The sequence below is a fragment of the Myxocyprinus asiaticus genome, chromosome 22, assembly GCF_019703515.2.
Source record: "Myxocyprinus asiaticus isolate MX2 ecotype Aquarium Trade chromosome 22, UBuf_Myxa_2, whole genome shotgun sequence".
Classification (NCBI taxonomy): domain Eukaryota; kingdom Metazoa; phylum Chordata; class Actinopteri; order Cypriniformes; family Catostomidae; genus Myxocyprinus; species Myxocyprinus asiaticus.
The window spans coordinates 15,887,273-15,912,922 of record NC_059365.1 but is presented as its reverse complement, the minus strand read 5'-3'; the positions used below and the strand labels follow the sequence as shown (position 1 = coordinate 15,912,922).

The 25,650-nt window shown below is 37.0% G+C and overlaps 1 protein-coding gene across 6 annotated transcripts in view; it reads right to left on the bottom strand.

Annotated features, from left to right (window-relative positions):
• Positions 1–25,650, bottom strand: part of mid2 (midline 2) — a 170,943-nt gene that overhangs the window by 5,526 nt on the left and 139,767 nt on the right. For all 6 annotated transcript variants that reach the window (XM_051650635.1, XM_051650636.1, XM_051650637.1 and 3 more), the window contains 5 exons: positions 20,954–21,102; positions 19,997–20,124; positions 19,687–19,830; positions 10,559–10,720; positions 1,129–1,336 (listed from right to left, as the gene is read on the bottom strand). In XM_051650635.1, the coding sequence (XP_051506595.1) occupies positions 1,129–1,336; positions 10,559–10,720; positions 19,687–19,830; positions 19,997–20,124; positions 20,954–21,102 (791 nt within the window). The remainder of the gene's footprint in view (positions 1–1,128; positions 1,337–10,558; positions 10,721–19,686; positions 19,831–19,996; positions 20,125–20,953; positions 21,103–25,650) is intronic.

The following is a 25,650-nucleotide window of genomic DNA, read 5'->3' as shown; positions in this document are numbered from 1 at the left end:
GATCTCAGTTCAGGAGTCATGTGACAAAACAGCGGAGTTTGTCTTTGGGAGAAATGCCAACAAAACTACATCTGGAAAGTAACTTAATTAAGTTTTTAGACTGAAACCAGTTTGTGTGAAAGGATTAGAGTCTTTTTTTTTTTTGCAATTTATCGCAAAACACAGCGCTGCTAAAAACAATGTACACTAATGTGGACTTTAGCACATTTTTTCCCTTAGAAATCCTATATTTACTGTGCATTATCACACTGAGCATCAATGGGTTCATCCAAAAGCTGAAAAATTTCACTTTCAGAGGCTTTATATGGAGTAAGAAATAAAGTAACATGCATTTCGAACTGTTCTGAGACCAGTGCAGAAAGACAGTACACTGGAGGTTAAGTCATTCACTAAATAGGGAGCAAGGGAGCATCCTATAGCTCTCTATGCAGCTAAGGGCATTCACTCCTAAAATCAGGCTGCGGATGATGTTTGGACCACTCAACATTTTTGGCAGACATGGGACAATGGTTATCAGTACATAGATTCAGAATTATAATGCAACATTTTATTTTAACATGGTTAGCAGTGATGGAATGATGCTGGAGATTACTCTGAATCAGAATGAATTATGCTAATTTCTGATGTAATGTCTGTAACGTCTCAAAAACACGAATAACCAACACTTCTGGAAACATAATAAACAATTTAACTAAAAAAATCTTTCTATAGCTTGGTATTATTTAAAATTTCACAACTTAGTCTCGCTGTCCACATATGTTGCCATCAATTTTTAGGAAAACTATTTGCTCTAAATTTATTTGATATTTTTGCATGTTTATTTCCCCTTTTGACTAGTTACAAATCAAAAGGGGAAATGGAAAATGCACAAAGCAGTCATGCTCAGGTCTCAGAAGGTTAAACCATTTATGAACTTATCCCGTTAAAGGAAAACCATTTAAGGCATTTATATGACCTTACATATTATGGCTTATTAAACATACATCGGTGTAACACTGTACATGTAAACATGTTCATTTATTAATTTCCATGACTTTTCACGGCCTAGAAAACAATTTTAAAATCCCCTGTTATTTCCAGGTTTGCCATGATCATGGGAACTATGTATGTAAATCTGAAATCACTTACCAAGTGGAGGCTCCTAGTAAAACCTCCCAATAATGGCAGCCACTGTCAATGAAGACGTTACCAGCGGCACCATAGGATCCGGTTCCGCTGAAGCGCTCTGGAGTGTGGCTCTTCTTCAGAGAGCTTTCATCTTTCTCCATGGTCAGACAGTCATTAGACAGACGCAGCTTCTTATGGGCCGTTTTGGGGTCCAGTTTGAAAGGCTGGCCTAAGGAGCAGAGGTCAGGAAAGATGAGTGAGATAAAAAAAGGGCATGTTGCATCAATAAGGCTCAGTGGAATGAGTCTGGCTGAGTAACTCTCACTTATCTGTTGGAATTTTGTAATTTATGCAATCAATGTTCAATGTCAAATTTTAACTCTATGGTTTAATTAGGAAATTAACAGTTGCGGTAAAAGGCAGATTGCTTATTAGTTTGATATTTTCTGAAAAGCAGAGGTCACCCCTGCAGACTCATTGGCATGTCTAAATCTTCCCATCCCCATTGTAATGACTGACAATGCAGGACAACAATCAGCTCCACTCTGTCTCTTCCCACAAACCAATCATCTGAGCCCAGAGAGGTTTACTGCACCCAGACATGAAAGGTTCTGGCGACGTGCTGCTGGAAGCCAATTACATTAATATGCTCTTGTCTTTGAACTTCTTATCACTGCGAGCGCAGCCATTCTCGACACTCGTGCACAGTCATGCTATTTAACAGCAAGTCTTTGAGGGCACATGGAAAAGAGATGTAGATGCATACACAGACAACTGGCTATGCCAGCAAGAATCCCATGAAACAATTATTGTCTTCTAGTATAAAACTGATGAACCAGTTAAGACACAATGGAGTATGATAGGATAACTGTGCAATGCAGGTGTCTAAACAAAGGTCATATTATATTATATTAAACCAACAGTCACTGAACTGTGCTAATCAGCAAGAGTAGCAAACATAAGCCAAAAACCCGGAAACAGACAAGAACCTGTGAAAAATACTGATAAACCTGAAGAGTATTCGTTTGCCAAGTGACAAATAAAATATCTGAGCAAGCAAAACCACAAAAACAAGGAAGGTTGAGTTAGAAAAGAACTTGTAAAATTATGACAACTGCTGTTAGACACTGACGCCTGTGTGAGATATATTCAAAGGTTTATTTATGAAGCAATAAAATGTGAAGTTTACGGAGCGACAGCAAAACGCACAGTGCCAGCTGTGGCCATATCAAAGACTGGATTGCATTTTTCTTCAAAACAGCAAGTCATTTTCACTTCAGAGAGCAATAGGGTGAAATATACAGTGTTAGATAACATACAAACTTTCTAATAACTTTCATTAACAAGTCCTTAGCAAGCATTATATAATGCTTAACAGATCAGTAATCAATTTATATTCAAATATGAATATACATAAAAAATATGAATCAGTTTCATGGACATTTCTATCTACGTATTTGTATGTACGATACATCTGTTAGCATTGTGTATTGTAACACTTGATAATGTTATTAATAAAAATTGTAATGTATCACATATGAATTAATTCTTTATGGAACCATAATATTATCCCGTATTTATACTATGCTGGCTATATTGAAATATAAATGAAAATGCAATACATCAGCCTCTTTGTTATTTCTAGTAATATGTCAACTAAGCACTGCTGTGTTTTTCTGTAACTTCAGACTGTGTGTAGTGAGGTCACGCTGTTGACTGAGCTCCTGCTCTCGGCCTGAGCTGCTATCATGAGCTTTTTGCAGGGGAGGGGTGACCGCTGACAGCTTGAATGATGTCTGCCCTGTGCAGGACGAGTAAATATTATTCTGAGATATTTTAACAACAAGTAAACATGGTTGCCCTTGGGGCTGCTTGTCATGCGATATTTCTCATACTGGCTTTATGTGCAGCCACCAGCCATGGCAGTGCTGATTAAACAGGAAAGGCCTCCTATAGGAACACAGAGTGACTCTGTGCCCACAAACAAACAGGCAGACACATGCTTACTTTGTGCTGCTGTAATTCAAAATCTAGCCTCAGAGAGCCGAGTAGAAGTGAGTAAACATTTTAATTTAAAATGCCTTTATATCTAGTCTCCTAAAAAAAAATTAAATAGTTGAGTTGTTACTTATTTCTTATGAGGTAAAGAAAGCTTTAAAGCAATTGTCAAAATGTTATATTTTCCCTCTAAAATATATATTTTTATTTATTATGGAGTTTTATTTGACTTTATGGGATAGTTTACTTGTGCTTTGCTTTAAAAACCCTCAATGTGGGTTTTATAATTAAAAGTATCACAGTGCAAAGTTCTAAGACCTCTCTGAGCTCTCAACGGATGGAAAAAGGATGAAAAGTCACAGAAAGTTTGAAAAATGAAATGAGCGACAATCAAAATGTATCTAAAACTGACCCTTGGAAACTCCAAAAATAAATGCTCTACCTAAATGACCCATTACCACTGGATAAGTGTCAAGTCACTACATACAGTGGCCAGACATTATGTGGACACTTAAATGTAGGCCTCTGTGTTTATCAACCAAAAATACACATCTTTTTGTCTTTGTTTGAATATTTGGCTTAAGTATGGGTCATTCCATGTCAAATTAGATAGGGCTGTTGCTGCACTGACTCAAACTAGACCAAACTTTCATATGTAGACAGTCTCGCACCAACTTTTCGTTTTGCTTGGGAATATGGTATATACAGACTTCCATGCAACGTTTCAAGATTCTCAAAGATCATCCTTCCTTAAATACCATACCCTAAATATAGCTTCCCAGATAAGACGTTTTTTTTGTCCTGGAAATAATAAACAAATATTACAATGTTAGAATCTACATAAAATATGTAACAGACCTTATTTTAAGTCCCAAACAACACAAACAAAATATTAACAAAGTCTCAGTCGGTGCAGCAACACACTTTTTAAATTCTGTCTGATTCCACACTAACTAACCCGTATCCAAATACTTTTTTGGGGTCACTGTATGATCAACAAATGTATTTGTGGTGTTTTTTATTACAGACTAAAAAAGCTGGCATACCCAAAAAGCACAAGTTGTGTTTCAGTCATTTCAATTTTTTTTTGTTTTGTTGAAGAATATAACAACATCACCAAGCAAGTAGTTATTACAGCGATTTGATTAATATTACAGCCCACTGTGAACTAGACAAAGGCTGAAAAGGTAGCAGATGATTAAATCAAAATAACTAGAAGACAAAGAGTACAGGGAAATTTGCTCAAATCAAGAACAATATATATAACTATCACGTATAAGACGATATACTTTACCAATTTTAACAAGGCACTAAATCAGAAGACAGCGGAAAAGAAGAAAGAGATTCCAGCTGAGCAATAAAAGATAGATAAGTGAGAATAAAAGACAGTGATTTGGCTTGATCGGTAGGACACAGTGTCTAGACTTCAGCTTGTGTTCAGACCCCTGCTGCTGCCTGTATTATGGATCACAGCAATGCCTCTTGAACATATTATCTCATCCAAAGTTCAGCTGAAGAAACCAAACTTTGATTTCAGCACATCCTGCAAAGAGCCATTTGATGTCTTCCTGTTACTTGCTCTGCAAGCCTGGATGCTCTTAAGGCACATGGTCACAGACCCTGTCGATGGAGTAGGGGTCGGAGGAATGGTGGCAGCACTGAATGCACCGCACAGACACACTTCTCCACTACATTCCATCCTGATTTATTCATTGTGTTTTCCAGGAGACCATGCTTTTCTTCAACATTCCCTTACAGTAGTGGTTCCCAACATTTTTTCTCTGCACACGCTTCATCACACTCTCACTCTGGATTCCTGAATCAAACAGGAAGTGATTATGTAAATGTCTTTAAATAGAAGCATTTCTCTTGAGATGGGGGGGGGGAGTGTTTGGACTTTCATGGTCAAGTACACATGGCAAGTATGCGTGTGTTAGGGGGGAAAAAAAATAAATAGGGAATTGGCCCAAAGTCAATTCCCTGTTTTAGGTAGTCAGATGGGCAGAAGGCACAGCTGGGATCAATCACAGTGAAATTATATTGTGTGTACTCTAAATGTGTAGGTGTGTAAAGGCAGTGTTTTGTAACTTCAGCACAGACCTGCAAGGGTTAAAATGCCCTCTCTGATTAATACTATTAGAATACAGCCTTGATTTCCCTCTTTGATTTTTTATTTTACAGTAAAAAGAGAGAAATCTGACCAACACATTAAATTACACCTTCCTCAGTAGCGGAGTCCTTCAAAAAACTAGACAGATGAGGGTTACCAGAGAAAAAGAGCAAAGTCACTGAAAATTGTATGAGAGAGAGAGAGAGAGAGAGAGAGAGAGAGAGAGAGATGTACTGCATACTATTTAAGCAATATTAGCCAAATATAAGCACAACCAAGAGTGCTGTTGTACTAAACATCAAATAGCTAAAGTCTGTTTGTGGCTCAGCTTCGTTGGAACTAATACTCTCAGGGTCACTGAGAGTAAAAAATAGAAAGGCGAGAGAGGAATGTTTGACATTTTCTCCAGACATCCCTGCATTTCACTCTCAAACTCCTCCACAAGGCTGCCGTGAGACTCTGATGCAACAACCCATCTGAATGCTGTCAACCCGTGAACTGGTTCTTGATTGTGTTCTTTGCTGTGAGAAGACTAGGAGATGTCTGACAGCTTAGGTGAAGGACCCAGGCTTCCCCAGACCTCTCTCTCACTTACACACAACCCAGCAGCCTGACACCACAACACCTGATGGATGCCATTATTAGCACACTCAGCTGCCTGCCACTGATGGAATGCCGATAAAGGTATTGAGCAAGTAGAGTATGACAGAGCTTCTGCATTAAATGAGCGACAATCAAAATGTACCTAAAACTAACCTTGGAAACTCCAAAAATAAATGCTCTATCTAAATGACCCATTATCACTGGATAAGTGTCAAGTCACTACATACAGTGGCCAGAAATTATGTGGACACTTAAATGTAGGCCTCTGTGTTTATCAACCAAAAATACACATCTTTTTGTCAAATGTTCTGCTTGAATATTTGGCTTAAGTATGGGTCATTCCATGTCAAATTAGATAGGGCTGTTGCTGCACTGACTCAAACTAGACCAAACTTTCATATGAAGACAGTCTGGTGCAAACTTTTCATTTTGCTTGGGAATATGATATATATAGACTTACTTCCATGCAACTTTTCAAGATTCTCATAGACCATCCTTCCTGAAATATCATACCCTAAACATAGCTTCCCAGATAAGATGTTTTTTTGGGGGTTTTTTTTGTCCTGGAAATAATAAACAAATATTACAATGTTAGAATCTACATAAAATATGTAACAGATCTTATTTTAAGTCCCAAACAACACAAACAAAATATGAACAAAGTCTCAGTCGGTGCAGCAACACACTTTTTAAATTCTGTCTGATTCCACACTAACTAACCCGTATCCAAATACTTTTTTGGGGTCACTGTATGATCAACAAATATATTTGTGGTGTTTTTTATTACAGACTAAAAAAGCTGGCATACCCAAAAAGCACAAGTTGTGTTTCAGTCGTTTCAATTTTTTTTGTTTTGTTGAAGAATACAAAAACATCACCAAGCAAGTAGTTATTACAGCGATTTGATTAATAGTACAGCCCACTGTGAACTAGACAAAGGCTGAAAAGGTAGCAGATGATTAAATCAAAATAACTAGAAGACAAAGAGTACAGGGAAATTTGCTCAAATCAAGAACAATATATTAAACTATCACGTATAAGATGATATACTTTACCAATTTTAATAAGGCACTAAATCAGAAGACAGCGGAAAAGAAGAAAGAGATTCCAGCTGAGCAATAAAAGATAGATCAGTGAGAATAAAAGACAGTGATTTGGCTTGATCGATAGGACACAGTGTCTAGACTTCAGCTTGTGTTCAGACCCCTGCTGCTGCCTGTATTATGGATCACAGCAATGCCTCTTGAACATATTATCTCATCCAAAGTTCAGCTGAAGAAGCCAAACTTTGATTTCAGCACATCCTGCAAAGAGCCATTTGATGTCTTCCTGTTACTTGCTCTGCAAGCCTGGATGCTCTTAAGGCACATGGTCACAGACCCTGTCGATGGAGTAGGGGTCGGAGGAATGGTGGCAGCACTGAATGCACCACAGACACACTTCTCCACTACATTCCATCCTGATTTATTCATTGTGTTTTCCAGGAGACCATGCTTTTCTTCAACATTCCCTTACAGTAGTGGCTCCCAACATTTTTTCACTGCACATGCTTCATCACACTCTCACTCTGGATTCCTGAATCAAACAGGAAGTGATTATGTAAATGTCTTTAAATAGAAGCATTTCTCTTGAGATGGGGGGGAAGTGTTTGGACTTTCATGGTCAAGTACACATGGCAAGTATGCGTGTGTTAGGGGGAAAAAAATTAAATAGGGAATTGGCCCAAAGTCAATTCTCTGTTTTAGGTAGTCAGATGGGCAGAAGCTGCTGGGATAAATCACAGCGAAATTATACTGTGTGTACTCTGTGTAGAGGCAGTGTTTTGTAACTTCAGCACAGACCTGCAAGGGTTAAAATGCCCTCTCTGATTAATACTATTAGAATACAACCTTGATTTCCTTCTTAGATTTTTTATTTTACAGTAAAAAGTGAGAAATCTGACCAACACATTAAATTACACCTTCTCAGTGGTGGAGTCCTTCAAAAAACTAGACAGGTGGGGGTTACCAGAGAAAAAGAGTGAAGTCACTGAAAATTGTATGTGAAAGAGATTGTTGTACTAAACATCAAATAGCTAAGGTCTGTTTGTGGCTCAGCTTCGTTGGAACTATTTTTGTTGGCAGAGCATGTACAATAAACCATATTGGGTCTAAATTATAAGTTACTCCATTAACTTCTTGTTGATAACCGAAATAATGATGCTGTACAGTCGAATCACAGCCATGTTGATAATCAGTACAACAACATGATTGCAAGTGTGATATTGAAAGTGTAAGTTACTTGATATTAAAGATACAACAGTTCCATAAACAAGAAGTGAATAACGAGTAACTGGGCAGTTATTTTGTTACTGAAGAGTTCCAGCGCTGTTACACTATAAGCACTCTTGGAACGCCTCTTGTCCAATCAAATTAGAGCACCAGAACGAACTGTTGGATAAATTCTTACAGAATGAGAAATTTGAGTCACTGAGAGGAAAAAATAGAAAGGCGAGAGAGAAATGTTTGGCATTTTCTCCAGACATCCCTGCATTTCACTCTCAAACTCCTCCACAAGGCTGCCGTGAGACTCTGATGCAACAACCCATTTGAATGATGTCAAGCCATGAACTGGTTCTTGATTGAGTTCTTTGCTGTGAGAAGGCTAGGAGATGTCTGACAGCTTAGGTGAGGGACCCAGGCTTTCCCAGACCTCTCTCTCTCTTACACACAACCCAGCAGCCTGACACCACAACACCTGATGGATGCCATTATTAGCAGGCTCAGCTGCCTGCCACTGATGGAATGCCGATAAAGGTATTGAGCAAGTAGGGTATGACAGAGCTGCTGCATTAACACTGCCTTTAAACTGATGTATGACCACTAGATACACTAGAACTCTGGATTTGTGTGCTGATGAGGTAATGACTGGTGTATTAAGCCCACTGTAATGCTGGAACAGACTTTCAGATTACACTGGCTGGATGTTACTATAATAAAACTAGTTAAGCAAAGTGTTAATGCATATTTAATGATACAATGTTAAGATTTCTATTTTGAGGAGAGTAGGCACAGCATTGAATCTGAAGTTTGTAATTTCTAAACCACTAGCGCCACAAAACAGAATTGCAAAAATAAACACTGGTTTTCAAAAAGCTTTCCTGCAATACTCCCCCATATGCCATCAGTTAAACAAACAGATAGTCCCGCCCCAAACTCACAACATTGGTTGAGCCATTGTTCAGTGTGCAGTTGGGATGTTAACAATATTTTCAAAGCGCCACAGAGACACAGTGTTTACAGTTTTAGAGGACATCAACCTACTTATAGGTGTCTCTGCATATTAAAGGGATAGTTCACCAAAACAGGAAAATTCTCTCATCATTAACCTCCTGCCATCCCAGATATGTATGACTTTCTTTCTTCTACTGAACACAAACAAAGATTTTTAGAAGAAGGTCCTCACAATGCAAGTGAATGGGTACCAAGATTTTGAAGCTCCAAAAGGACATAAAGGCAGCATAAAAGCAATCCATAAGTCTGCAGTGGTTAAATCTACAGTATATCATCATAAGTGACATGATAGGTGTAGGTGAGAACCATATCAACATTTAAGTCCTTTTTTATTATAAATCTCAACTTTCACTTTCACATTCTTTTTCTTTTGTTTTTGGTGATTTGCAGTCTTGGTGCATATCGCCACCTATTGGGCAGGGAGGAGAATTTAAGTTTTAGGACTTAAATATTGATCTGTTTTTCACCCATATTTATTATATCACTGCTGAAGATAAAGATTTAACCACTGGAGTGTTATTGATTACTTTTCTGCTGCCTTTATGTGCCTTTTGGATCTTCAAAAATTTGGTACACATTTACTTGCATTGTGAGGACTACACAGCTGAAATAACTTTGTTTGTGTTCAGCAGAAGAAAGAAAGTCATACACATCTGAGCAGGCATGAGGGTGAATAAATGATAAGTGAATTTTCATTTTTGAGTGAACTATCCTTTTAAGCTGGGATATTTGAAAGTATTTCAACATCAATAATGTTACTCACTTCAGTTTTAAAGCACATTCACACGTACTGTGATTTGCAGCAACAAAGCAACCAGAAGACATTAATTTAGATTGAGAGTTGGTGATTTCCAGCAACATGACCGACAGTGACCATTGGCGATGTAACAAATTTGAGAGTTCAACTTTATGGTGACTACCAGTGGGAGTGCAGACAGTTATTTGCACAATGATATGGTTGGATAATGCAGTCAAGAAGGGACGCCTACTAACAACCAACAATGATTTAATCACTGTCAGTGTGAATGCACCTTTAACGCTTTTAAATATGCAGATTATGGGTGCATAAAACAATCTCACTATACATGGCAGGTAACTGGTTAATATGTTGATATCACTGGGATCAGCCAGCAACTGCGCCCGCTTGGCTTATTGACAGAAGCGTTAGGTTGAAGTTTGCTGATAAACTGGACCAAACTAGTCATTTTTTGACACCGTCCTGTCTTTCTCTCTCATCACGTTCAATTTAGACTGCAAGCTCACAACTCAGCTAAAACATAGTTGGAGTTGAGAGGATACATTTCTGTTTTTAAATTTTTTTGAGTGCATTTCGAGTAGTTATTGTGTAAAATGTTAATTTTAGCATTATATTCCACACTGCTCTAGATATTGGCATCAGCTATTGAAAAACCCATATCGATTGACCACTAGGTCCTTGCATTCTAAAGATCGTGATTACTGGACTTACTGTTGGTTTTGAGGCGAGCAGGTTCACTGTTTCGGCTGCCTGCCTGATTGATGGCCTTGACAAAAAAGATGTAACGAGTGCCGCTCTGCAGGCCATGCACTGTGTAGTGATTCTGCTTGATGTTGGGCACAATCATCCAGCTATCTACAGAGTTATACAGACCTGCAAGACAGGAGAGAAAGAGAAAGAAAGACAGAGTGCATTACATTAATGACAGATAAAGGTTATTTTTCAATTCCTCTCAGTAAGCACTACACAAGCACACATCAACAAAGGAGAAAAATGCAATAATAACTACATATGAGTACATGGGAACGGTACATATGATGCTCATTATTCATGGCATGTCTATTCCTGTTTGATATGAAAGCACATATAGCACGTTCTGTGAGAGTAGGGGGAGTTTTCCTGAGTGACTCAGGATGTTTGCCCCAGGCAGTTAGAGTTGCCCCCCTCCCCAAGCCAGTTTCTTTACCCAGAATGCCCTTGGGAGACATCAACACTGCCAGGCACCATGTGTGCCACACTAACGCCTACATATGTAGAGTATTTATGTGAACGTTTATGTACATATGTCCAGTGTAAATCATTTGATCATTTTATTAAGTATTTTAAAGGTGTTAGTGTATGTGTGTAAATAAAGGTTCACTCATTACATACAAGAGTACAAATACAACTTCATAGCTCAGAATTCAAAAAGGTTACTTATGTTAATCAACAATTTATAAATAAAATAATATCCAAATAATTATGAAGAAATTAATTATACAACAGTTTGTTCCAGTCCTCGAATCTGATTGGCCAAGTGGTGTTCCAAGAGTGCCAATATTTATTATAAATGCACTGGGATGCTTTGCTGTTTGTTAGAGGTCGACCGATATATCGCTGAGGCTGATAAATCGGCCGTTATTGGGATTTTTTAAATGATCGCATTGGCCGATAAATGTTCCCATTTGGCCGATTCATTTCTTAAGCCGCAAGGGTGCAGAGAATCGCCTACTTGCACGTGAAGGAGCCATCAGAGACATGTAAACAACCAATCACAGTTTGTTTTGTTGTTACGTGGCATTGTTTTACTACAATAATAAACCACCGTGCAACAACTACTCATTTAAACTGTCCCGCATAACAAAGCCGCGACAGGCAGGTATGAGCTCATAACCTTCTGAGACCCCCGCGTGACTGCTGTGAATTTCCCTGTTTGATTTGTAACTAGTAGCACCTAATAAACAAGCAAAAACAAAACAAAAAAAGAAAAGAAAAAGAAAACATTTTCTAGAGCTTTCCTAAAAATGTATGTCCACATTTGTGGACAACGAGACTACGCTGTGAAATTTTAAATAACACTAAGCTATAGTAAGTCAGATTTGTTTCATCTAATTGTTTTTTATGTTTCCAGAAGTGTTGGTTATTCGTGTTTTTGAGACATTACAGACATTACAGCTGATTTTCTGTAAAGCTGAATAAATCATTCTTATTCCAAGTAATGTCCATCATCCAATCACAGCCAACCATGTTAAAATAAAATGTTGCATTATAATTCTGAATCTATGTACTGATTACCATTGTCCCATGTCTGCCAAACATGTTGAGTGGTCCAAACATAATCTGCAGCCTGAAACTTAACTTTTGGTTGGATTCTAGGATTGAATGCACTTAGCTGCATAGAAAGCTATAGGATGCCCACTTGCTCCCTACTTTGTGAATAACTTAACCTCCAGTGTGCTATCTGTCTTCACTGGTCTCACAACAGTTTGAAATGCTCCTTATTTTCATCCTAACTCCATACAAAGCCTCTGAAAGCAACATTTTTCAGCTTTTGGATGAACCCATTTATTCACAATGTGAAAATGCATAGTAAATATACAGGAATGCATTAACTAATGTTAATGAATAGAATTGTATTGCACAGAGATAACAAAATAAAATATAACAAAATGTATATTCAAATGAAGCGAAATGGCCCACAGATGTGTTAGAGTTGAAAGTTATTCAAAATAACTAACATGTTTTTTCTACTTTTGAGGAAATGCGGTACTAGTTTCCACATATGTAGTCATATGTTTATCAGGGCGCTGACATGCAGAAAATGAATGGATTTTTTAATGCGGCATATCAAACGAAACTAGAGACCTCTTTACAAACCAAACAGAGATTTCTAACCAGAGGCACTTTTGTTGGCGCTGCGTCCGGAGGAGCACTTCAAGGAAACTGACGTCATCATGTTGTGTCACGTGACTCGGTGTGGCAGCAGTTAACCCTTTAAATGACCGTCTAGAGACTTGTGAACAGTATTCAGTCGTTTCTATTCATTTAAATTATGTGTTGCGTATAGCGAAGTCAAAATACAATGCCCACGCATGTGGACGCAGGGTCGCACGAGGATAATGTTAATGTGCTCACCTGTTTCATTCTCCTTCTCTTTCCTCAAAAGTTTCCTATAACTTTAAACTGTCTTGGCTAATTATATAAAGGCAAATATCAATAAAACTTATATCTTATATACTGCAGCTATCTTGTTTCAACAGATGTAATTCACAAACCTCAAAACTTGCACAAATCCAACGTCCTGTGAGCGCTCATATTTCTTCCTCTAAAGCATGTATTCTATCAGCCTCTTTTCAAATGTTCTCTGTGACTTTTAACTTTCTTGTCTAATGATAATCCTATTGCGTCTGCAAATATGAGGAAATCTCATTTAAACAGATGTAATTCACCAACCTCACGAAAACCCAGCGTTTTTGGAGATTGCTGCTCACTGGACCACACTAGCGCATGAAAGCAACTTAAAAGTAAATGCGCTTCACGTGTGCACTAAATGTGAATGTCATATTCACCATGCACTGTATGTACAATTGGTTTAATTCGGTCTTTTGTGAGAAAATGTGATTGCTAATGCACACATGCCATCCATGGTTGCTAGACTACTGAGTGCACTATTTCCTTCTTCCTAATATATTATACAATATATTTCTTTATGTTCAAATAAATTACTTAAATTTGATGTCTAAACAGAAATCAGAAAAAACTGCTATCTACTATTTAAATAATCTTTTTTTTTTTTTTTTAATAAAGTTAAAGTTACCACATTTGTGTGGTATTTTGAGTAAATATACTGCTAAATAAGAGTTTATTCTTTTTTTTTTTTATTATTATTTAGCAATTTTATATGTTATTTACTATATTAAATGTTGTGATATATTGGCATTATATCGGCCCATCGGCCACCCTGCTCTATGGATATAGGCATCGCATCGGCAATCAAAAAACCCATATCGGTTGACCTCTACTGTATGTATCACTCTGCGACACACAACAGTTGTTCCGGATTTGGCTTTATTTTTATTGAAAAAATAGTTTTTATTTTTGTGGAGAAAAAGTCAAAAATACTGGACATTTTGTGAATAAAATCTTAGTTACTTGACATTAACTTCTTGCTTATAGAACAGATGTTTAAAAGCAATATTACACTCCCAGTTGTTTTGTTGTACTAAATATCAACAAGGCTGTCTAGCTTGTGTGATATTGTTTAAATATTATATACATTTTTATAAATTTTTTGATTCATACAAGCCATTAACCAAACTGCTCTCTAGATATCAGCATCAGCCATTGAAAAACCCATATCGTTCGACCACTAAAGAGGAAAGTGTTTTGCCAACACAAAAAAAGTCCCTTTGGCAAGGACATCTACTGCATCATTCAGACCAAATGGAAACCACGTCTAAAAAAAAAAAAAAACATTGCTTGCTTGTAAATGTAAATGCTTATTATATATTCAAGTACATACATAAGTAAATACACAACAAATAAACATTACATAACGTGACAAACATTATATGAGAAAAAACTGAGCTTGTAAAGCATTAACCAGTTGCTTCCATGCTGAAGTGCACATCCACCATCTGCACATCTCTTTAATATTTTTTCATGAGCAATAAAGTCATTTTAACACATCCATATCAAAAGGGTGTTTGATGTTGTTGTTTGAAGAATGGAATTAGAATAGCTGACTACAATATGCTGCTTATATTGTAAATTATCTGCAATTGTTTGACAAAAAGAGAGACTTCAAAGATAGGCAGATGAAGGTATGTGCATGTGTCATTGGGTAAAAAGAAGGCAGTGTGAATAGGGAACCTAGACTGTGCATAAGTGAGTCTGAATGTGTGTGTGTGTGTGTGTGTGTGTGTGTCAGTAGGCAGATGAAAGAGAGCCAAAACACAAGACGGGAACAGGGCTGCTCCCAGTATTGTCGGCGAATCCAAACCTGTCTTTGATGCGGCAATAGAGCTGCTCAATTGTGTGCGTTTGTTTTCATGTGGTTTTCAGTGTTTAGCTTCATAATCTAACATGATACATATTAAAAAGCATAAATCTTGGTATGCTGCAGTATGTATGTGCATATACTTGTGCATTATTATTCCACATGAATGTATTTCCCTACACACTCTTTAAAACACGGAAAACCAGAACACACAGTCACATTCACTGTAATAATTCTGTCCTTGCCACAGTGGACTGTGTCTTTATTTTACATTCACATTCTTGGGCAGCTCTCCAAAGCCCAGCTTATGAATATCTTAAGGTACCTGAGCTTTGGCAGTAACCACTGACAATATCACCCTGAAAACAGCAAGAGAAACCCTGCAGCAAGCATATGGCTGAACCACTGACTTATGATGGCCAACGACATCATGTAAACATAATATGATATAAACATAATTAATCAATGCCTGGCTGGCCACTCTTAATGACCTCTGGGATTATCTGCTCAGTGACGGTGCTTTGGAATTAACCTCAGCTACAAAATGAGAAAAATAATCACCATCAAGTTTGTGGTGATAAATCACAAAAGCAAGCTGGGCACATTGTGTCTATGACCCAGTGTGAAAGTGTGCATAATTTGGAAAGCATAACATTCCATTTAAAGCATCATAATTAAGCAATAAAGCCCAAAGTATACTTCGGTCAGACGCAAATGCGGCACGTACAGGATGTGTGACGCAAATTTCGTCAGCAGTGGAGTGCTCGAGCACTGAGCACGTGCAGACCAATTTTTCTGACTGCACGTCTTTGAATGCGCAGAATGCCCATACACATGGAATTATTTTCACTAATTAGTGGGTCCACAAGGTGGCAACACTACATTTGAGCCATTGCTGTCATGAAGAAGCATTAGAAGAAGATATAATCGCTGATAAACATCAGGAGACAAATGTGGAAACAACAACAATTGATGTGCACATCAAGAATGCGTATGTGAGGTGGTCAGGTGAGGAGACACCTGCAATTGTGTAACTTTAGTCTAAAGAATATAAAGACATCTTTATGTGAATAAACTCCTGAGGAGAAATAGTGTAAAATAATCCATATATTACAGAATGTGAGAGTAAAAGTGGAGATTTATTGTAAAAAAGCACTTAAATATTGATCTGTTTCTCACCCACATCTATCATATCGCTTCTGAAGTCATGGATTTAACCAGTGGAGTTGTATGGATTACTTTTATGCTGCCTTTGTGTGCTTTTTGGAGCTTGAAAGGTCTGGTCACCATTCACTTGCATTGGACCTACAGAGCTGAGATATTCTTCTAAAAATATTTTTTTGTCTTCAGCAAAAGAAAGAATGTCATACACATCTGGGATGGCATGAGGGTGAGTAAATGATGAGAGAATTATTATTTATGGGTGAACTATCCCTTTAAATGTTATGTGTACTTAAAGATTGTGAGACTTTAATCTGAGTAATTACTGGATGGTTGTTATAACAATGAGTAGGGAATAGTTTTGTTGTAATTGGTTGTATTTTACAAAAATGAATGAATTTAAAAAATACACACACTGATCAGTTGGTAATACGATGCTGGGGGCAGTAAATCCAATAAGAATTGCATTTCTTATTTCCAAATATTTCTTTCTTAAAAGTACTCAAAGAATCGATAATGGAATCAGAAGCGTTAAATTCTTTACAATTCCCTTCCCTAATTAGCAAACAAGACAGCATTTAGTGAGGGTACTTATTGATGTTACACATAGCTCTCTCTTTCACTGTTCTCTGCAAGGTTTTATCCTTCTACAAGATTGTTTGGCTTTTCAAGGTTGCACATTATCTGAGCTGGAGTTTTGTGGGAACAGATGTAATCAAATAAACATGGGTTGTGCAGGGGGACAGAGTCAGATAATAATAATAATACATGCATTTCAAAAACTGGTATAACCTCATTCCAGTATGCAACAACTGTCAGCTTTACTGTTGCGACTGCCTACGTGCTTCTTAACATCCATGTCTATTCCATTTTCCATACACTACCCATGAGTCACAACCTACATCCCTGAGTAAGAGGTATGCATGTCACATTAGGTGATTTGCCTGAGTTTCTCCTGCAGGGACAGTGGCATTTGCATACTGTTTGCCGCATGTTAGCATGCAAGTCCAGCAGCTTGCGGATCACTATCAATCAATGTCACAATGCAAGTGGAGCAAAGAGCATTAGCTTGTGTCAGATCTAATCACAGCTGATGCCAGGCCAGTGCCCTCGCTTTCATAGAGCTAATGATAAACAGAGTCCAAAGAAAAACCTGAACTGTTCTTTCAACACAACCAATGATCCAGATTGCAGTATTCGAATGGCAAAACGAGGACATTTTTTATGTTCCTTTTCCCACTACTCTTTGTTCTATTAGCTTGAGATTTGGCTGATACAGCTGAATTTTACAGCTGGCCACATTTTAATTGGTCATCAAAGGTCAGCTTTCTCTTCATGGCAGCTGGGTAATTACACATATTGGACCTGAGTGCAATGCAGTGGAAATGCATAGATTTTTTACATACTAAATGTCTGTTTTTCAGCATGTCAAAGGCAGTGAAAAGCATAACATTACTGGCCCAACTATGGGTAACAAAAAAACTGACACCACAATAAATGACTGCTATTAAAAAGATGTTTTGTGTTATTCAGCCTGGGCATTTGCATATTATGCTTTTGCTATTAAAGTCTTGCTAAATATAATACAGTTTTGCTAAAGGGGGACATAAAGCCATCAATTTTACTGGCCTTCAAACATGATAAATGATCAAAGGAATCGATGAAAAAACAATAGACTAACACATTATTCTGCTAAAAGATGCTGCCTTGAAACTATATTTGACTGAACCTCTACACCATCTATCTACACTGCCCAACAAAGGCAAAACTAGGTCGATAACTACGGCAATAATGAAACACGGAAAAATCACGCTTTTTTGTTTTAGTGTGGGTTTTGTAGTTGATGTAATTTTCACTCACCGTTCTTTTTTAATATGAGCATAGTTGAGCCATACCTGTCAGTCAAAGGAAAGATCGTAGTCTAAGACAGTGGTTCTCAACTGGTTTTGCTTCAGGACCCAGATTTTACTTTGGAAGTGGCAAGCCAAAACAGTGCCAAAATTGTTTATAAAAAAGTGCTTAAATCAAACACTGAACTTTATTAATATTACCATGAAGTAAATATACCCAACAATATGCAAAATGATTAACATGACAGGCTGAATAGGAACAATTACAATTAAAAAAAATGCATATATAAAAATAGGAGTATAATTTACCAGTCTTACCCAGTGGAACAAACACTGGGCCAAATACTGTATTAGTATTAACCATATTACCAAGTGACAGATGAATCTAAGAACGCTCAACATTTTTAAAGTCAACAACAAAAGAGAGAGAAAGAGTATCTCTTTCGAAAATAGCTCTTTTGAAAGTTTGTAAGCATATCTATTTTACTATCCTAACTATGCATTTGCAAAAAAAAAAAAAAACACAAAACATTTATTTGCATTTAGCAGTGTTTATCCTTTTAGAACAGGCCTGAGACCCATTTGAGAACCACTTGACTAAGAGATCCGATTTCGGTCATAAGTCCGTTTTGACGAAATGTGTAGCTACTACGTTTTGCCTTTGCACAGCAGTAGAGTTGATGGATCTTGAATGGGGGCTGAAAGCATTTGCTTGGGCCATATTCCCTGACTTGGCCCATGGCTGAGCAAATTCACAAGCAAAGGCTCACATTTCTCCTCATGGGAGGGCAGCAAATGCATCTATGAATTGCACTGTTTAGGCAGTCACATTCAAAGAGCAATGCTGTAAAAAGGTCTGCATTCCTCTCCATTTCTGCGTCTGTTTGTTTGTATCCTCCAAGGAGCCTGGGGTAGCACTGTGAATGTTCCTGGATCTCTGAACTATCAGCGATTGAAATGAATACACTCTATTACCAAAGCAGGCTGAATGGAAACTGAGGGGCAGATCTGCGCGGAGAGAAAGGCAGGGAAATGCTGGCTGCCTCTTTGCATGTTAGAGTGCTTCACTGGCTTTGAAGAAATTAAAAGCATATCTTTTGCTCTTTCTAAAACTGTTGAGCTCTTTCACTCCACATATCCTTAAAAGCTCGACTGGTGTTACCTAAAAGTGCCCTACCTTTATATTTGCACTATACATGTGGAGCACTATACAGAGCTAGTATATGTTAGATATGCCATCTCTAAAGCAGACCTGACAAACGACTATGTTACATAAAAACACTATCAGAGTGAAAACATTCTGCTGAACTTATAGTTATGTTTTTTAAAGTATATTATTTAAAAAGTCTTTGAGAACACATTGTACAGCACATTGGTCAACTGTTGTTGTTTTTAAATTGTGCTATATAAATAAAATTGAATTGAACTGAATTGAATTATGTAAAGTGTGATCATTACATGGATATATCCTTAACTACTGTGTGAAATGTGAAAATGTGACAATTCTACACATAAACTTTGCACATATCCTCTTACAAATAAAAGCGCTTTGTTGATTCTTTGCAGCATCTTAGGTAGAGCAAATCACCTTCTTTGCAATAACCATTTTTCACTGTTTATATTTCTTCAGCTGGCTACAATTTTTTCTTCTTGATGAACTACAGAATATAAGGCACTTCAAAATGTTCTTATATGGCATCATGCTAAAAAAAAACTTTTTGGTTCTAACTTGAACCTTTATATAGAGGATAGATGTGAGGGATGCAGACAAAAATGGTGAAGTCTTAGGAAAGAGTTTTTGATGGTTGTGGATCTGAACAAGACTGTGTAGGACGTGTACTTTGACTCACTGATGAAGTTGGTCTGGCCAGTGTAGATGGTGTACTGAAGCTCGTAGGAGGTGACGCTAAATTCATCTTCAGAGGTCCAGTGCACTGTGATGGTGTCATGAGATGCAGTGCAAAGCTCTTCACGTATAGAGGGAGGGTTGGGTGCTGGAAAAGAAGGCAGCCATCAAGACAGGAGGTATTGATTCAGTACTACAAAAAAGAACTGCTGATGTAATTCTAACCTTATCTTTCACCATGTTTCATTAAAGTTGGACTTAGTACAATGAGAAAACGCTTGCAGAAGAAGGTTTCCTTTTTTTACTGGTTTTACCTGTCAAATAATCCAGTCCTTCCAAGATTTTCTTTTCTCTGGAGAAATCAAGGGCAAAATTGTCAAAGGCGTCGTTCAGATTGACATCTGGGATGAGGACCTGAGAGGAGGCAGTGGCCATGGCAACTCTGGAAATCAGAGAGAGGAAAGAGAGGCACTGCAATTAATTTACAAATGTGTCTATTTACAACAGGCTGTAAGGCTGTGTATGATCTCACCTTGAATGACTAACTATAAACAGCATCTGGTAACACTCAAATGCAGAGAAATGTGTGTGGAATGTGTGATATAAAAATGGTCCGAAGACAATACAGTCAGCATTACATAATTCCAAGAAGCCATTTGGTGAGATGACGATCTGTCCTATAATAGCAAAGGTTTGATAGATAGCAGTCAGGCAGCACTTTATATATCACAGTTATAAAAAACTAAAAAACAAAAGAAAAAACATCTTAAATCACCAAAAATTGTGTGCTGTCCTTAGCTGGTTCACGTGGTCTTCAAATAGTCTCACTGCCTGGCCAAGCTGGTGCTTAGCTGGTTCAGCTGGTTGGGAATCAGCCTGACCAGCTGAAAAGTGTCTAAAACCACTAAAACCACTCTACTTCATTTCAAGAGATCATTATTAAAATGATTCAGAAAAAAACTAAGCAAAACAAAGAATAGCACACTAAAATTCTCTAAGACAAGCTGCATCTCTTTATGAATCCCCTTCAAAGCACCACTGCTAAAAATATTTAAACTTAAAAAAGAAAAGAAAAAAAATCTACAACACCTCAAGAGTCCTGAAGGCATGTTTTATATTATTTTGAATATAAGCCATGAGCAACACAACTAAAATAGGAGGGAGAGGCACTAGGAAATGTGACTAAGTGCCTATGAGTACCTAAAGTTGACTTCACATTGGCAAGTGGCAAGAGCCAAAATACAGACTGTATTTGTGTGTGTGTGTCTCACCTCTCAGCCACATTCCTGGCTGTCTGCAGAAAGCGGGCGTGGTCGTTCTCCTTCAAGCTGTGCTCAGCTTGGGTGATGAGGGCACTCGAGCGCTCCAGACACTGTCTGCAGTTCGCAATCTGCTGCGCCAACTTTCTCAACTTCATCACCTAAAATACATTTTTACATTTTCATGTTATTCATATTTTTACATGAAAGATACAGTGACCCCAATTAGTATTTGATATTAAAAATGTTTGAATTTTATTGCAATGGATAAAAATATATATAAAAAGAAGTGGCATCTGCAAACAAACGATGCTAGACCTTAATTTCACAATTCTGAGACATTTGTTAAACTACATTTGGTCTAAAGGTTATTTTTAGTGGATGTATAAGTTCACAATGGTGTCCTAGCACAGTAACCACATGTGTAGTTACATTTAAGTATGGACATGTTCTAAGTCTGACAACCAGAACGTGTCCATATATTGTTTTCTTATTTCTTAAAAATGCATCTATTGTTTAATAATCTGAACCCTTAAAATAAATGCTACTTGGTTTCAAACAAATAGTGATTTAAAAAAAAAAAATAAAACAATTTGTCATTTTTAAAGGCCCTTCTGAGTAATGAAGTAGCATAAACTGCCAAAGACTAAGCCTTTATGGTAACACTTTACAATTAGGTTCCATTTGTTAATATTAGTTAAAAACATCAGTTAACATGAACAAACAATGAAGAATACTTTTACAGCATTTATTAATCTTGGTTAATTGCGACATATAGTAATACATTTTTCAAATCAAAAGTTGTATATGTTAACATTATGTAATGCACTATGAACATGCATTTTGTCACCAGTTCTTAGAGCAGTTGTTTAGTGAATTTGCTCCTGAATGAACATATATTTTTCCATCTTAAAATATCTGATTCCACTTTTCTGGAGGGATTCTTTTTCAATTAAGACTTCTCTGTTTACTGTTTCTACCTCCCTCTATCGTTCTCTTGTTTTCCCTCTATTATGTATAAAATACTGTGAAAAAGATAACAGTATATCCAAAACAATAATGAGCATAAACTAAACACATACTCACTTATGAATTTACTTCATATAACCTCATGTTCCATGTGTATATACAAGATTTTTGCAGCTTGGTCTCATTAAATCACGTTACTATAACTCTATCTTTGCCAAATTAATTTTCTGTGGCTCGTTCTACATATCACAGCTGTTTCCTGGTGAAATGAACACTAGAGGTGCTACAACAACAATGCAATGTTTGTATTACGTAAACAACAAAATTTACAAGCTTATTCTAGCATGATTAGGTTGCACGGTGGCTCAACTGATTGACCGGGTACAAATCCACCAAAGCATGCTTGTCGACACATGAGCTGAAAGTATCATAGAAGCACCAAAAAATGACATGGTTGCTTCAGCAATTGCGTTTTTCACCTCACATTTGCTTTTGACTATCAGTTAGTTTTAGGTGTAGGGTTTAGGATAAGGACATCAGTTTTGTTCATTTAAATCTCGAAAGAGCAGTAATTTAAAAAAACTTTGTTTGGGAGAACATTAAACTCACTTTTAGTGCAACACAGTGGACATTTCACCTCGAAACTGCCACGATGCGTATAATGAACCACCAAATTCCATTTTGCAAACATGTTGCAACAGTCATGTTATTTTCATGAGATCAGGCTGGATTTTTTTTTTTTTGAGAGACACCACCTATACTTCAGTTAAGCAGGTTCTAGTCTATATCATAGTGTGATTCAAAAGAGCAATGTGATATCCGACAGGAAGAAGTCAGCAGAAGCATTAAGATAAATCAAGAAACAAGTAGTGAAAAAATTAATGGAGAAATTCAGTGGATTACGTGAGATCAAATCCAGATATGAAACCATCTCTTAATGAAGGCCTTAGATGCTTTGCTTTGATAAAATATTTTGCTGCCAAAAAGTTTTGGAATTTCGGGAAGGCATTAAGGAAATTGAACTGTATCTGAAAAAATAAACAGAAAAAAATAAAAATCTAAATCAAAACAAGCAAAGAACCAGTCAAAGCCTGCACAGCCAAAGCCTCGGATCAAATCACAGACACTTTGCATCCGAATTTATGATTCTAAAAGCCTCCTTAATGCTAGAAATAGAGGCACTTTGTGATAGATCAGCATTACTAATGTAAGCAAAAGGCTAGACATAATCTCTGGTTGCAGGCTTTGCATGTCAACTCGGGGCTGCTGTACGAACGAGCATCACTGACGGCCTTACACAGACAGATCTGATGGAGATTAGTGCATTTGTCCAGGTCTCTCACATCACATTACCCAAAAACAGTGGACCACAGGCCTGTCCTGCAGCTAAAATGGCCACTTGACAAGAGTGTGAGTTTAGGCTGTCAAGTTTAAGTGCTTGTGTGCTGCACGTTCACTGTCAGACTTCACAAACCTCTACATGTGCCACATCACAGTGATGAACTGGAGCATAAAACGAGTCTGAGACATTGTCTCAAAATGTACAAATACACGGTAATGTCATAACGATTGCTCCACATAGAGTCCAACAATCTGGTTCCAGAAGTAAATACCCCTTTAATTTTCTCCATAGGGGAACTGATTTTTAATGATAAATTAGGAACTTATAAAAACAGTGTTGTTAAGTGAGGTTGTTATTTGAACAACACTACCTGTGAATTTTGAAGAGAACGATCAGTCAATCTGAATATTTTTGCAATAAACTTAAAATATATTGTTTCTTTACTTATAATCAACAACTTATAATCTATAGTTTTATACATTTCTATTGTTTTTATTTATGCCATTTGCACTGCTTCATTGGACTGTAGTTCTTTCCCTCATTAAAGACGCTAAATACACTGTCTTTTACCTTTGTCTTTTTCTCAAATTTTCAAATACTTTCTTGCTTCAGATCAAAGTTTGTAATATTGTGATTCACCTTGAAGCTGATGGCTTTAGTTCATGGCTTAGAATGCTTTTATCAAGACTTTTATGAAATCCCGATGGAAAACAGTAAACCAAGACAGCTGAAAAATTGGGTGGGCACTGCTGTGCTCTATTATGAAATATTATTATTCTGATTCTACAATGTGCTTGGATGTGCCGTGTTTGAAGAGGTTGATAAATAACCAATATACACACACCTGTTGCCGCACATCAGTTGAATTCAATATTAATGCGGCAAGTTGTTTGGCAACTGTAAACAGTACAGAGTTGCTTATGAGGATAATTAATTACTTCACAGAGGAATTGCTAATTCTTATAAGTAATAAATTCAACTATTTATGGACAATTTTTGTGTCTTTTATCATACTGTGGTTGTTGCAGTCTTTTATTGCCTCTCCTGTGGTAAAATCACTGCAACACACAGCCTTTCATTGTGTACCTATTGCATTTTAGGTTATTTTAGGTATATTTAACTTATACATTTTAGGTTTTAAGTGCAATCTAAAAGTGAAAATGCCCCTTTTCTTGAAATGGCAGGCAAATTTCCCAGGGATGTCCCGATACCACTTTTTTGAGAATGAGTATGAGTACCGATACTTCATTTTTATTTTTTCTGAATTCCATATCAGCAGTTTATTTTACATTTATCACCAAAATTGTGTTTAAATAAATGAATGAATTAAAACTTTATTCAAATGAAAATATAACAAATAATTTACAACATAATATTGTATTCTTTTAATCAAATGAAATGCTTTTATACAGAACCTCACAGCACAATCCAAAACACAACATTAGAGTTATTTTTGTCAAATAAAGTGCTGCAAAGAGCACACAGAGAGATTGCTCAAATATAATACAACTACTATTGATTTATTCTTCTTCTTATTATTATTAGTGGTATTACAGTGAATATAACATAACTATATAGTAGTGATCTATTTCTGTCGTGCTTGTTTCCATTTAAATTGAGCTTTTATTTTGGCTGAGCTTTTCTTTTTAAGTGTTTCTGTGTTATGACGGTAGCTTCTCAATCCGGAAAAGCAGGTTCCTATGTGACTCAAAGTGATAATTAAATCACAAAGGGCTGCTATTTAAGTAAATAAAAATTTAGTCTGTATGTGCCTTGTGCTACAAAGTGAATTAGCGCACTGTTCGCTGTCATCTGCTACAAACAGAGCATGCAATGCTCATGATAGTGTTTTCTGTGTATGAACCAATGATCTCTAAAAGGTATGAGCACTTTGTGTCTCTATGTCTGCACAACACTGGCTCCACACATTCACACACACTCATATTTGAAGCTTGCAGCACATGCAAACTATACATTTATCTCATTAAATCGCAGCCTTTGCGGTTTAATAATCACACTGAAATAATTTATTTATTTTGTGTGCTTTATGTTATCCATACCAGTACCGGTATCGGGACATCCCTAAAATTAACATTCAATTGTTAGGAAGTTGACACTTATTTTTGTTTTGTCCCTTGTATTGAAGTATATGAATGGTTTTAATCATTACTCAGAGTCCTGAGAGTAGCAGTCACATCCTATCCCAGAGGAGAACTGTGCTGTCCACTGCACTGGGTTGGTGTTTGTGTTTGTTCTTGTGAAGATTATCTGGCCTTTTACACAAGGGAAGCTTGTTAAGTGGAGCCACATGGCCAGGGTCCGCTACAACCAGCCAAGCTAAGTCTCAGCCATCTTCCTGTCATATTTTCAACAATCCTGTTCAAGAAGTCTCTACACT